Consider the following 15,882-nt stretch of genomic DNA (forward strand, 5'->3'; position numbering starts at 1 on the left):
GAAATGTGCCAAATAGATGATTGACTGTACAACAGCAGCAGGAACCAAAGACTATAACAAGGCACACAGCCATTTCTCAACAGTGTCTGGTCCATCCGAACCACTCACCTCTCCCTCTCTATTGTCTCTCAGCTGGACTGCTGGACTGATTATTGTATAGTACTATGACTTAACCATATCATATATTAGTCTGGTGTACACCGTTTACATAGACCTGTTGACTCTGCTGCTATTAATCCCACCAGCACCACTGTCACATTAGTATGTAATTGGTCTCCAAATACTTGTGTATATTTTCTAGGGGGGTCAAAATTAATCATTGCATCGCGATGCAGACCTGGACGATTCTGCATTGATGCAGAGACAAATCATAATCGATTTTAGCCTCCTGATGTTGCTTGTTGATTTACTACTTTTTTGTTTTTGCCTTTTGTCTGTTGTCTGCTGTGTTCAGACTCCGCTCCATTTAGGAAGATTCTTTTTTTTTAAGAGCAGGTACAATAAAAAGGGGAGTTCAAACATATCTGACCGACTGAATTTCCCCGCTGGGGATAATAAAGGTGTATCTTATTTTATCTCATCTTCCGATGGCTCCAGACATGGCTCTGTGACAGTTTGCTATTTAGGCTTCTAAGTATAGAGCGAGACACTAGCTCCTCACCATCTCCCTTTCTGAGTAAAGCCCAATAGTAACACAGGATTAAGGTCAGTGTCTTGAGCCCCAGATACTACATTGCTTTGGATTACTGTGCTAACATAACAGTGATTTAAAGTCTTAACTTGATACTAAGCTAGCTCCTATTATTAGCGAAAAAGGCTAATCATAGATCCACTAATCAGCAATCCAATAAACTTTAGATCCCAATTCAGCAACTTGCTCTATATTTAAAGAGTTTTAAAAAGAACTCGGTAAGACTGATGTCGAGGTATTTTGTTTGTATGACATACAGAAAAATGACAGCACTGACTATAATGTCCACAGTATTTCTCCCACTTACCAAACTTTTGACCTCCTGACATGAGAGACAAGCAGATGCAACATAGTGGAAAGCGACAGGAGCTCAGACGCGTGCAGAGACCCTGCCAAGTAGGATACTCACTGTCAAGGAAGTCAGCAGCAATGGGGTCAGTCATCAGCATGTGGGATGATAGCAGCTTATACACCTCCCCGTGTTCCCGCTCCGGGAGGAAATTTAAGATATTTTGGTCCACCATATCTGACTGGTGCAAAAGGATAGATGTGTGATGGTCAGTCATATGCAACAATGTAGCATTAACAGGTGACATAATCATGACAAACTGGAGGGTATCTCGATTTCTGACCTTTAAGCATTTTTTGTTTTCATTTCATAACCATAAATGGAGTAAGAGCCATAAACGGAAATCGCTATGTATTCAAACTATCACTTGAAAATGTGTTTTGGGAACAAAAATTAAATAAATATCAAAGCAAACATAAATGTCTAAATGTCCTGGACCAGATCAGGTGAATTGCAGATATCAATTTCTCAGTGCAGGTCAAATATTGGCCAATTAATATCTGTAAACATGTAATTGGTCTGTTTCTAATCAAGCAGCAGCCATTTATACTTTATAAAAAGACAACAACAAAACAATGCAGTGTTAGCGAGAGAAAAGTAACTTTTTTCAGCTGCTTCACTTACCGGTAAATGGCCAATGAGTGAAGACACACTGTCAGATACGTATATGATGTTGCCATCTGTAGTTAATGCAACCAAGAAACCATCTAGAGCCTGTGAGAAAAGTGAGAAATTGGGCACTTTTGACAATGGGGTTATAAGGTGTGAAGGCGTTAATGACAAATCACCATCATTTGTGGTAGTTACATGCATTACAATCTTTGTTGTACCCTAATTGCCTCTAAGTGCCTCCTCTACTCCTCCTACACTTAGGGATTTCTTACATTTCCATCACTGCTTTTAGATAACTCTGAGAAGATGTGAACTTTAACAGCGGTGAAACTATAATTCAGCTGCAAATTCAATTCTCATCATGTCATCATGCCAAGCTCTCCATGGGCATTTTAAGGAGAGTGTTTCCGTCTTTTTTTTTTTCTTTTTTTTTTATTAACAATATTAATCAATGTCAGAGCTTAATCAACTTGGGCCGTTCCACAAACACATCCTCCTGAGCTTTACCTCCAGCATTAGCTGAGTAAACTCCTCATTACTGAGGAACGAAGGCTTCCAGTCCTGCCTTACATCACAAGTTTCGTTCTGTGCAGTGATGTCTGAAAAAGACAAGGATTAATGTATTAAGTAATCAAATATATATATATATATATATATATATATATATATATATATATATATATATATATATATATATATATATATATATATATATATATATATATAATAGAATGTATACAAGTCTGAATCACAAACAATATGAACAATACATGCTTGTATATAGAATACATTCAATTTCCCTACCTTTCTGTTTCTGCAGAAAGTCAATAGTTCTCTGCAGTATGGTGGACTTGTCCATCTTGCGCGGATGGCCTCGACTCTGCAGCATGGTGCATAGCTCCTTGATGAGCACATTGAATTGGTCTCTTCTTTTCTTTTCCGATTTGTTACGAGATGCCCTACATCAGTCAACACAGGATAACAGGTGTAGTGATGAACCCACAGAGAATTTATTAACCAACTCTGTAGTTTGACAGAGCAGTTTAGCTTCTTTAAGCTCACTGCTTTGGATACACGACCCACACATTTACTGATGGCACTCACTGATACCGTTTTCAGCAAACATGCTGATAAAGCCACTGTGCGCTACCTGCTGCACACCAAACAGCAGATAGATAATGTAAGCAAGCTTTAGCTGTTAAATGTGTAGTTAAGCAACTCTTTGCTATCACGTTAGCCTTAACAACTTGAAGCTGTGTGTCAGTCAGCTTGCTTTGGATTTCCTCTGTGCTCAAAAGAGATTAATGCAGCATAATAAAAGAAAGGATTAAGTTTGTGATTTGTAATGGCTCTTTTAATATCGAGGTTTTCAGTGGAAATATGTATAGATTTGACATAGCTTCCCCAACATTAAGGTCAGCAACTAGCCTGGTTGACACGAGACCCTTCTCAGTTGTAACTGAGAGTGGGTCTGGGCAAGGGGTGTCACCAACGGACGCTGCTCAAATGCCTCTGGGCGCAATTGGATAGTCCTTCAACCAATCAGATCCGGGTGACGCAGCAGCGACAGCGGCATCAACGGGTTGCTGCGCTTCGGTGGCCGTCATGTTGAATGTAAACAAAAAGATGCTTGCCGTCGCTGCGCTATCGTCATCGTGTAAAGCCCGCCTCAACGGCTGTGATTGGTGCCTCGATTTGGAAAAATTGGAAATGGGCTTGAATGGGCTCTTGGCCAGACCGACTTGCTGAGCAAATCTCAAATTTGCCGGAAGTTCATCAGGGTTTTCCCAGGCTAGTCAGCAATCATACAAAAGATGGCATTTTTGATTTTTTTGTGTATGAAAAAAGAAAACTTTCCATAGTCAGACACCAGTGACAAGTACTGTATATGTAGAGCATGGAAGTTTTAACTAATTTAGTTACAACTATACTAAATGAATTTGTACTTTCTCTCTCTGCTCTCTCAGTGATGGGGATGGAAAACAAAAACATGCATCTTTGGTGGAAGTTCATCATTTTAAAAGAACCTTGAAGCTTCAGTGTCACATTATTGTTCCATGAAAATGACAGTCTATCCGAGCAAAACTTTAGATTAAATGATAGACAAAATCAGGAAAAAAATGCATCCACAAGTGATGATCTCTTGCTCCTGCTTCCTTTCAATAAATATGAAGACTGAGAAATAAGTTGTACATCATCCTATAAATATAGTTATTTTTTAACTGCTAATGTTTCACACATTTTTAGAGTTAAATTCTTACTCAACGGAAAAGCTCCAGGTGTAATACATATAACATACTATATGTTCAGATACCAGTCCAAACTGAAAAACATATAAACATATACGAAAAGACTGAGTACCTTTTTGCCCTGTCTTTCTCATCTTCGTCCATTAAATCGTCCACGCAGCTGTTGGTGCTGGAAAACAGAGGGGTACAAGGTAAATGTAGTTTCTGTGATGATTTAACAGTCATCAGGCATTACCATGGCATAGTTATATTTTGTCATAATACGTTGTTGACCCTTTTAGAATAGGCCTTTTTTCAGAGCAGACGTTTTGACTGGTCATAGTAGGAAAACTACATGTTACTAATAACATTAACGATGACTCGGCTAAGCCTGCAGCCAGTGTTATCATAGCATTTACATTTACTATCTGAGGCCAGAACGGCACGTGTGGACTTTAAAATACTGTAACAAGTTCATCAAGGGCATTAGACATAATCATAGTCATAAAGCATAGAGGTATATATAAACAGCCTCATCCAAATAAGACTTTAACCTGACCGCCAGTAGCAAGTTACTCTGTGCATGTTACTACAGCCACAGATAAACAATTTCAAGGAGTGCCATCAGACTTCTGCTTCCTGAACCTGACACTTTGTTCTGTTGGGTTTGAGACAGGTTCAGAGTGTTTTGTTGTGTAAAGCTTCAGGCTGGGGTTGGTAATTTTCTAATTTAATCTATTAAGAAATATCTCTCTTTTTGTCTCTAATTGTGCCAGTTGTCTGCACTAATGCATGCCATGTGTTGCAAGTAAACAAGAAGAAAAGAAAAAGAAAGCCAAAATATAGCTTCTTGTTCAGGTTTTAGTTTCAGACCTGCATAGAACTTTGTACATATTGCATTTACAGATTGCAATGATGAAGGTTTGTATTTATTAATTGCAATAAGACAATACTTACATGGTAGTAGTGGCTATACTAGGTGCTAAGTTACTGTCCAGCAGTCGCAGCCCCCTCACTCTGACATCTTTCCATTTGTGCATGTGTATGTATTTCAGGCCTGTGTGTAGTGTGTTCTAACAAACAATTGTAATTTCCGCCCTGGGGATCAATAAAGTATAAATTATAATTATACTGAGGTTTGGTTCCTTTCTTTCCCCATTAAAGGGTTCTTTGGGCGGGTGTTTGGACGGGTGTTAGGCATTGAGAGGGCATTGAATGCTGTACAGATTGTTAAACCTCCTGAGGCAAATTTATGATTTATGATCTTGGGCTATATGAATACTGAATTGAAAAAATATGCATCCTTAATGAGGTATGATCCTTTATTTCAATTTCACATGCCTACAGCAATGTGGGCTTATTGGTGTGGCCAGAGCACGAAACAGGCAGGAAATGCTAGCCTCATAAATGATTTGTACTGTGAGAACTGGAGAACTATTTGCACAATATATAATGTGTATATAATGTACTGTATATGCAGCAAAAATACAATGAAGATCACAAAGTGAGTTGACTAGTTTTGATACTCACTCCCATTCCCTGCAGGTGGATGGACAGGTGCCCCCAAAGTCGGAAAGGTTGTCCATACTCACTCCTTTTCCCAACCAGGCCTTTCCTGAAGTCCCATCCGTGCTGACCTCGACTGAACACTCTTTTGGAAAGAAAACTACCACGGACCAGTTGCCCACCACCTCCTCGAGTCCACCAAAGAAACACCAAATCCTGTGGAAACAGACAAAACTGATTAGAGCATCCTGTAAGTGGCCATTTTGTTGAGGATGAAAATTGTGTAACGTAAGAAAGTATTTTCTTTGGGACCTGCATTAAGATCCTCCATTCATCCTTAAAAGAATATCCGTCCTTTTTTTTTACAATGAGGACTTAATGTATTTTGCTGAATAACCATTCATAATACAATGTAAAGTGCATGAGTAATCTTCAAGTACTACGTGGGTACAGTTCTTCATCACTAAAAAAGTGTTTTTGCACAGTAGGAGCTCCCCTGACCTAGAAAAATGTCTGAGGCAGAAACCTTTTTGATAACCCAGCATAAAAAAAGAGAGAGAGTGTAACAGCCACCTCCTTCACATCCTCTGTATAACATGGAGCAGACACCTCTATTATAAATCAAACTAAGAACTCACACACTGGAGCCTAGGTCAGCTGCAATGAAACGACATAAGTATCTCGAAATATTTGACATTATATATCAATTATAGCCAGGTTGTTATTACAGTTGGTGGGCAATGGGAATTCAGTGATGTACACAAGAAGCCTCAGGGGAAACTACCATTATTGCATTTTCCATACTTTCAGATCAAAATGAGATCCATTGTCAGAGGAGGAATACTTAGTTAAGATTGATGTGGTTGTGGTTGTGGTGCAACCATGAATAATTAACTACTCAAAACAAAACACGTCTTTGTGCAAAGAAAAAATGAATCGGGCACTTTAGAGTGCAGTCTTATGCCCTTTTGTAATGGAAAAAAAAAAGAGTACTAAAATGTAGATGTTATCTTAGGTTTCAATATTCTTCTCTACTCCCATAGCATACGAACATACAACTGTATGCAACAAATGTAAATATGTGAATGTGAGCGGGAATGGTTGTCTGTCTCTATATGTAACGGCACTGTGATCCCCCCACCCGCAACCCTCAAACGGATAAGCAGGTATAGCTAATGGATGACAGGATGTGCAGACTTATTGAAGTAAAAGATACATTTCATGTGAAAAAGTAGGACTCAAACAGCCAGCTGATTTTAGAACCTCATTGGTCGGTTTACTACTGGCAAAGTGATTTAAATCAGCACAGGGATTTCTTTCCCTTTGTAAATGCTGATCAAAAAAGACATGGAACTCTCACGTTTTACAATATGGGACTTTTAAACCCTGGTCCTGCTGTTCACAGTTTTGTTAATGTGCATACAGTATGTTCCTTGTAGTATCACTGTTTTCGGAATTGCTTCCCTTTTTTCAAATCACAAACCCTCTACTTCCCACGCTAAATGTAAGTGCTTCACAATACAATCCTTCCAGGATCATGTTCAGCAGGCACATTCAATTATTTTTGCTACAATTTGACAACTCTGTAATTTCAGCGTATATGTTAATTCCGATGTTCTCTGTTACACACCAGAATCAAATGGGTCAGATACAGCTATGAATCTAAAGAAATCAAAAGTAGATGTTCCCGAGGTTTTCAGCGTGCAAGCAGCAAGCATGGATTTCTTCAATAGATTCTCTTCATATACAGCTAACAGCAAAATGGGATTTACTTTTGACTGACAGTATTTAGTTCCAATGCAGGAAGTGGCGTGGCTGGGCATACAAAGTGTCACAGGAAAAAAAACACAGGGAGGCCCAGTTTCCCATCCCGTCTCCTACTTCAAGTCAGCAATCTTGAACCATGGATACGGTCTTTACCTAAACATTTTCAAGTGTTTTATATTTTCTAACATTAACCATACTTTAATTGTTCTGTAGTTGTCCCAACACCTTCAGTCATGGCTAGTTAGACTTGCACAATTGCAACAACCAATTCAATTGAAACACACCTTTCCATTAGAGTCTTAATTAATGTAAACAAACCAACATCTCCTCCTTTCCTCCCATGTCCACACAAACACACACAAACGCACACAAACCCATTAGAAAAGAAAGCAGGAAAAGCAGCAGGGAGAAACTTTGCACTCGTGGATGTTAGACTGAAATTCTAAATGGTTACAGACAATTCAAGCTATTATTTAATTGGGCCATTAAGATTTTACTGTTTCCCAAATTGATCATGACATTTGTTTTAAGATCAGCAAGAAAAAAACATTTGCTATTGCTGGGGGAAACACTAATGCTTAATCAGAGACATAACTTCTGCATTTACTGCAGTGCTGTCCTCATCTATTGCCAAATTACTGTTTAGACAGATTATTACAGTGTTACAGCTCGAGACCGAAACCTCCAGTAGTTTCTCAAATGTCGATACAGTAACAAAATGTAAAACTGTTGCCTGAGGTGCAGGTTTACTAAATAAGAAAAGCCAAATATTCTATATAAGCAATATAAAGCAAATTATTCAATACTGATAATTCAATTTAAACTACTGTGAAAATGTCTATTTAGAAAAACAAAATGCCATTTTGGGTGCATCAAGAATCACTGAATGCAGCTTCAATGTTTACGTCTTCACTCTGCAAAGCTGTGTTAAACGAAACCTGACATACCAACCTGCATGCTCTTAATGTATTGAGGTTAAACTACACCTTACAAAGTTACAAACAGCTAAAAAAAAACAACAGAGTCTTGTTACACTTGTGCCCTGGGGTATTTAAAGACTTTAACAAGCAACCTAAACTCATGACAGAAGTCTTTACACTGAAATTCAAGTCCATGAATAAACTCCATAAGTAAACAGGCTATAAAAGGGATGGAGACTATTACTCTGACAAGAAATACTTTATTATTGCACATAACCTACCAAAGAGGAAACACAATGTAAGAATAACAGTGTTTGCCTTGAGAGTGTAGGTTTCATTTTAAAGTTTAATGCAGGAAAAGCCCCTGCTGCCACAACTGCACCTCACAGCTCACCCTAAAGCTTGTTGTGGGACATAATGTCGTCCCTTTGTTTATTTTATTTAACTGTACACACTAGGTTTCCTTTGACAAACAGCACTAGCACACTGCAGATTTTAAATGTTACTTCCAGTATTTTCAATGTTGCCACCTCCAGACACCAGACAGCTTCAGCTTGCTGCTGAAGATGAAATCCTCTACTGCACTTTTAATTTTAGTTTCATGCATATACTGGTGCTGGTCTTTGAACCTGAAAATGAAATCCTGTCACGTTATCTGTCAGATCCTCATGTACAGATTATCATCATCTGTGTGTGGCTCTTAATTAATGTTAGAATATTCTTCCTCAAGCACACAGGTTGTTTTTTTGATACCATCTAACTTTAATGCTGGTAATAATAATGGATTGTAGCACTGAAAGATCTTGACAGCAGATTTTTCCCTAGAGCTGGCAAAGATAAAATTCCTGTTTGACAAGAGTAATTGGGGTGTGGCTGGCAAGGCCTGTCAGCTTCGGCATGTATGGATTGCAGCTGCAACGATTTTCTGCCACAGATTTTCTGACAAACTGTATCACAAAGACAGCTTAGCCCATTGCACTGAAGCAGATAAGAGCAAAACCCAGACTTTTTATCTAATAATGCTAGCTGAGATAGATGATGTTTACTGGGTAATTCATACAACAGTGCCGTTTATCTTTAATCTAATGTAAGCCAAAAAAACCTACTCTGTCCATTTGTATCTTCTGGACAAGCACTGTGTAATGCCGATAGTTTATTACTGCTGAGAACAGAAACCTTATCACAATAAATCATAATATATATCAATACAGAATCCATATCAATCTCATCCATTGGCAGCAATTTCCAATTTCTTGATCATGTAAAATTTGAAATGCCACAGGCCCTTTTGATTATCAAGTGATAGCAAAACTGATCTACATAGATAGATAGATAGATAGATAGATAGATAGATAGATAGATAGATAGATAGATAGATAGATAGATAGATAGATAGATAGATAGATAGATAGATCATTAACCACACAACCAATGCCGGTGGAATTTGTTTGCGGTACAGTATGTTATTTTCTGCGGCACAAATATATAAATGGACACATCAGACAATGAGGGTAATGCTTGCCAGTGGTATGTGAGGAGGGAGGAGCTTAGAGTCCTGATGGCTAAAGGTAAAAATAAAAAATGCTGTTTCTGAAGTGTTTAGTCTTTAGTCTAGTCATGCTAATGTTTAACCTGATGATAACCTGCTCTCACACACACACACACACACACACACACACACACACACACTCAAGAAAATGAATCAGGTAATCGACTGCTCGTGAGAAAAGGCTATCTGCCAGCTTTCTGAGCCGACAACATTGCTCAAAAATACTGTGGTATTCCAGCTGGAGAGCTCACAGAGTTGTGCTGCTCTTGTGCTGATAGATTACTTTAAGCTATTGCTAATCCACCCGCAGACTGTGGGGTAGTGACTGCTACTGTCTGCTTGTGTAAAAGTTTCATTGCCTGACCGCCTCAACCAGCATCTGGTTTTGAGCCGTCAGGTAAACTTTAACTGGGCCTGGACAAGCGTAGTTTCAGTCAAACTCAAAATGTTTGGTTTGACATGTATCTAGGTCTGGGTTACTATCTCACATTGCATATAATCTGAAATCATATTCATTATAAATTACCCTTAATTAATTTGCTTCATTTCCCCATGATATGGTTATTATGGTTAAATATGAAAATACAGGTACAAACTTGATAACCTCACCAATGTCAAACATCTAAGTGATCACAAATGTATCGGCTGGTCATTAGCTTATATAAATATCTTCATATGCAGTGGTGTGAAGATAAATACAAATAAAAAAAGGTTTAAAACAGTTCTAATAACATGTAAGGACATATTGATCAGTTTTTAAGTTTTCTGTTGGGATATCTGGTGTTATAAGAAATCAGGAAATTATTCTATTGCTACACCTACACATCGTGTACACACCTACACATGAAAAACAGTGTGAAGGCCAATGAGTCCACTCAATGACCCCTATTCTTCCAGTATATGGTAAATAAGTAGCCTAATTCTGCCACACTTTATCCCAGGGTCAAACAGAAGAAATCTCTTTCTATGAAAAACAAACAAACATTTCAACTGCATATGAGAAGCCCAAAAGGCCTAGTTAATAAGGAAACTGGGTTAGTCAGAGAAATGTGAACTCCAGTAGACTTAAAGCTGCCAGGTTGGGTAACATCAGCCTGACCTAAGCCTTCTGAGAAATTATTTAAGGATTTATTTTCCTTTGACATTTAACATTTTGCTATTTGACGTCTTAGAGCAGACAATGACGAAAATCCCTATAGCGTTGACCATGAATGTCATCAGCAGTAGTAGTACAACAACGGGGGAAAAAATAGGTTATTCCAACCTTGTAACCAGGGCAGATGGCTGTGATCTGTAAACATGAAAGCAGCATTCAAGTGCGCTGGGTATATAACGTTGCTAATATAGACTAATGTAATATTTCATCAAATATATCTTCGGCCTTAGCACTCTGTGTCTCGTAGAACATCTTGAGCAGCTGAAATGGGCTAATCATGCTGCCGACCACCTCTCCTTTCATTTGGAAAGAGGTCACTCGTGAACTTTGATGTTACAAACACTGTACTTGGCTGGCAGCAATATGAAAACAGGAAGCAAGAAACTGGAAGCTTTAATTAAATCTCACGTACCTTGAAAACGGGTCTCCAGCCTATATAAAAATCCACACATAACTTTAATCCATGTCGTCATTTTTTTTTTTTTTTTTTTTTTGAACTAAAGCATAGCGAGCTTGAGCGCAACTACCAGCGCCTGACTGACCAGGAGACAGCGCTGAAAGCGTTAAATTGCATAACAGCGCCTAAGTTAATAACGTGCTGTTATTAATCGCCGTCTGTTGCTTTGGCTGTCCTAATATATCAACACGCGAGCAAATTTCCCATGTATGGTGTTTGCTAGTTGCGGGCTGTGCTCGTCTATTTTCCCAGGCACTGTACTCCACATCCTCCGCTGGCAGTGGCTTGTAAACAGGACCAGAGAAAGTAGGTCAGCTGGTAGCTCAATACTCGGCTAACGACGGCGGCATAAGCAACACAACCGAAAGAAATCTAGTGACCAGGAGGAGGGTGCTGTTTGTAATCTTTAACACGTGCTAAATGCATAACAGCATCCCACTAAATGTCATTTTGAGTACTCTAAGGGAGAATGATCCACATAGCCCAATATATGTGTGTGCAACTTCGGGTGTGTGAGTGGTACGGTCTGAAGTGTCTAGCGTAGCACCTTAGCCATGGAAGCATGACAAGTAGCCTTTACATACCTTTATAATCTATTAGGCTAGGCCCACATGTATTCAGCACAGCCCGGTGTAAACTAAACTCGTAAAAGAAAGGGACTGACATGATGAGAAATGTACATGAGTTGACCTGTCATATACTGTCAGTCTCTACAGCATGAAGGCCAATCACATAGGCGGAATGGTGTATCCTCCCTGCCTGCAAAACAGAGCAGATTAACCTGCCTGACGCTGGTTGTACGTTTATAAACCATTTATTTCAATCTGGGAAAAGAAAAAAAACTAGGTGAGCGTTTAAGACAGCCTGTTTACTTTTCAAGACACTATTTTGATATAATAAGAAGGAGGTGCAACTTTAGACTCCAAACAACCCTATCAGTATTTGAATGTCATAATCAATCAATAAATTAGTCATGGATCCGCAGTTAATTGTTCAGTCTCCACAGTCTACAGAGTAGGTTGTAGACAAATTCTGAATTGGATTAACACCAATTGTCTTTTGAGTAACTAAAGCCGGCTGTCATTTGGCTGTGATAACTGATTTTCAATAGGTAGACGTTAATAGGCTATTTTGTTATTTTTTTATGACAGACCAGAATGTGATCCGGTGTTTTTGCTTATAAAAGAACAAAATCTGAACAGAAGCAATTGCAATCTTGTCAAAGTCTATTGTGCTTCTTAGCAAAACAGATGAGCATTTTCACAGTAGCTGACACTTACTTTTGCCATTTTCTTTTTTTTTTAGTAAAATAGTTTACAGTAGAACAATACTAAGAGTCTATAGCCATACTAGCAGCTTTGTCATTCATAGAACCACACCCCTAGCATCTCTAAGCGCTCTGAATGTGGGGGGTGACATGCAACAAGGGTCCAGAGTCTGATTCAAACGGAGAACATCACTGTTCATGCTATAACTCTTAAGACACTGATCCGCCAGGACCCCACCTGCTAAGCTGTTTGTACATCTTGATAATCACACTAAAGGATTTTCCCCTCTGGCCTGTATTGACTTAGTTATGTCTGACAAACTTCTGATAAGAAAAGGTGTACTTCTGTCAGGATCTTTGATATTTAGATAAAACCTTAACGTGGTATGTTACAAGACATTTTTGAACTTCTACTTTGATGCAGCCATCTGTGATATAATCTCACATCTTCCATAACTTTTGAATCTGGATGTTTAGTTTGCATAGAAAAGTTTCCCTAATAATAGATTGTCTTAAGATAAATAGACATTTCCGTGTTACAGCAGCAAAGGGGATGGTGCAATAGCAAGAAGCATCAGTAAAAAAATGATAAAGTGTGATAAAGGCCAATCGTCACGTGAGTGAAGAGTACAGATAATGGAGCTTCAGTGTTGGTCCTGTGAGTACGAGCTGGCTCTTTGAACATGTTCATCAAATCATTTTAAAGATTGAAATATTCTTTATCCCCTTCAAGCACATGCACTCAAATATCAATAATAATCATAAGATGTAATTGTGAAAAGGCTGCCTTTCTCCCTTTTCACTAGGCCCTGTTACCAAAATTAATACTTTTTGGTGTCTGCTTAATTCTTAAGAATTCACTGGAATGTTGTAGGTTATTATTTAAGTTTGCTACTTTATTATTTGACATAGGCCTGGTCGGCAGGTTTTATGGGTTCATAGCGTTTTGCTATGGTTCTGCCTGTGATGTGTGTGTGTGTGTGTGTGTGTGTGTGTGTGGGGGGGGGGGGGGGTTAGCTCAGCTGCCCACCAGCTTAATCAGAGAGAGTCTCCCTTCAGGTCTTTTCTGAAGGGAGGGGCTGGGAAATCCTAAGGGGAAGAACAATAGGAAAGATAGTTCTTCAGTAAATGACTGTTAATATTTGGGGTGCAATTGGTAGTGGGTGCACATATATGTATATATAGTAATGTCGGCAGTAACTGATCTATCCAATTGTAATGATGTTTTGAGAAACTTAAGTGTTACTGTTGCTTGCTCAGGATAGCTCACCCTATAGTCACCTGTGCAGGTGGTATGGTCCAATTAGGGGGGGGCTGAGTTAAAAGGGCTTTCACTGCCCGATGTGAGTTGAGTGCAGATGTGAGTTGCGCATGCTCAGATTTAAAAGGTTTACGGCATAACACTTCATAGTGAAATATGTGAAATCCATAAAATAATAAACTTTTCTCTTTACATACAATAACAGAAGACGGAAATCATTTCAAAAATGTTTTCGCTATCTATGGTTGCTTGATTGCTAACGTTAGCTCAAAACGCCATTCAAGTGACAGCCTTTGTTGTGTTTGATTGCTAACTTGTAGCCAGCAGTGAACGAACTTTGTTATAGGTCAATTTTTACTGTTTTTACATTACAGAAGTCTCTCGTTAGCATCTTGTAGGCTACTTGTCGCAAAGTGACGCATGCGCGACTCACATCTGCACTCGACTCGGGCAGTGACAGGTCATCAGGAGAAGAAAGAAGGGTTGGCAGCTTGCTGTGAGGTGGCCGTTTTGTTTGTTTGCTGTTATTTTGCCTCAGTTTAATGTTTTGTTTTTGTATTTTGGTTTGAGTATGTTTTGGTGTTGGTTTTGTTAATAGACACACGCATTAAGAACTTGAAAAGCCTCTTCTCCAGTCTTCAGGCGTGACAGTAATATTAAATACGGTGTGCACAGTTTAATGTGAGCTGCACAGGGGACACAGCAAGCTTTAATTTGTGTAATATATTTTTGGGTCCCTGTGGGTCCCTTTGCCACAGTTGATTCAGACTGCAGCTGATCTGGCTTGTGATGTGGTACCAGTAGGATGCCATTTTAACCAGCTTGTGAGACACTGAGCCACAGAATCACAGTCTAGCATCAGCATCACATGACAGTCAGTCACAATCAGTCTACAGAGTTCGAGGCCTTTCTTGCCAAAAGTCTATGACACCTAACTTATGAAGTGCACTTAGTATATATGGAAGTCAAGTTTGGTGGCTGCTTAACTTCTAACCAAGCAACCAATACATGCTTCTCATATTGAAGTAAAAGTAGACAATTATTTATATTGGAGTTTATGAACAAAATAACAGTAAATCCCATAGGATAGATAAATCATTATTCCACTGCGATGTATGTGTTGAAACTTCCTAGCATATTACAGTTTAGCCAGCAGCGAGGCCACCAGGCAACACTGAGGCCCCCCACTACATAGGCCACATTCAATTCCCAACGCAGGCCCTTTCTGTGTGGAGCTCCCACTGTGTGATCACACTGGTTGTCCCAGTTTCTCTCATGTGTGAAAGACATGAAAGTCAGGTGGACGGCAAAGGAAAGGAGTTGTCTAAAAAATCAAACATCAATTATATGGTAGTGGTGACTCAACCCAAAGCCACTATACAAAATACGCTGTCAGCCAGTGTAAGCCAAGACCTGAAATAAAAATATTCCATTCAATCATCAGCAGTGGTGGTGCTGTCCTAGTGAATACACAACGGGTATGAAGTTACTCCCCATGCATGTGTTACTATTAACACTTTTTCTATTCTCAGCAAGCAACTAGGGGGTCCAAAACAACACATAGTCATGTCCTTGGTTGTGGCCTCATTTGAATGCCATACTTGCAGAGTTAAATGCTGATTATAAGTAATAAAGATTTTTCTTTACATACTTTGAAACTTACAAGCAAATTTGTTTTTGTTTCATGACATTAACCCATGTTTGCGGAGTTGCCTGTTTTATTAATAATTAATTACATCTAAATACATGTTTGAATTGTAATGCAGCCTTATGGTTTCTTATTATTCTAAGAAAATTCTACTACACTGCAGTACATTGCCTTGTGTTTTTGATAACAATAAACCCATATCTAAACACAGCAATAACCAGACCAATGCATTGTACAGTGACGTAGCAAAGTTTTATATGTGCAGAACAGCGGGAACAAGAAGAACAAAATCAGTAAGAAGTCGCTCTCATTAATGTCTCCTATAACTCTATTCTGACATAAAATTCTGATTTTAAAGTGTGTATAGTTTCATCTACTAAATAAAAACTTAAATATTTTGAAACTCAGAAGCATGTAAACTTATAAAAATATTACCATCATCAACATATATAACATCAAATGTAAGGATGC

General features: G+C 38.7%; 1 protein-coding gene across 5 annotated transcripts in view; it reads right to left on the minus strand.

Annotated features, from left to right (window-relative positions):
• Positions 1-15,882, minus strand: part of npas2 (neuronal PAS domain protein 2) — a 39,823-nt gene that overhangs the window by 13,438 nt on the left and 10,503 nt on the right. For 3 of the 5 annotated variants that reach the window (XM_028596510.1, XM_028596512.1, XM_028596508.1), the window contains exons 2-7: positions 5,411-5,602; positions 4,014-4,070; positions 2,457-2,611; positions 2,160-2,251; positions 1,665-1,754; positions 1,101-1,221 (exon numbers count right to left, since the gene is read on the minus strand). In XM_028596510.1, the coding sequence (XP_028452311.1) occupies positions 1,101-1,221; positions 1,665-1,754; positions 2,160-2,251; positions 2,457-2,611; positions 4,014-4,070; positions 5,411-5,466 (571 nt within the window). In that variant the 5' untranslated portion in view covers positions 5,467-5,602. Of the gene's footprint in view, positions 1-1,100; positions 1,222-1,664; positions 1,755-2,159; positions 2,252-2,456; positions 2,612-4,013; positions 4,071-5,410; positions 5,603-11,190; positions 11,622-15,882 lie in introns of those variants that run through there. The other 2 variants (XM_028596509.1, XM_028596511.1) reach the window with 2 other exon arrangements.

This window comes from Perca flavescens, chromosome 13, assembly GCF_004354835.1.
Source record: "Perca flavescens isolate YP-PL-M2 chromosome 13, PFLA_1.0, whole genome shotgun sequence".
Taxonomy (NCBI): Eukaryota; Metazoa; Chordata; class Actinopteri; order Perciformes; family Percidae; genus Perca; species Perca flavescens.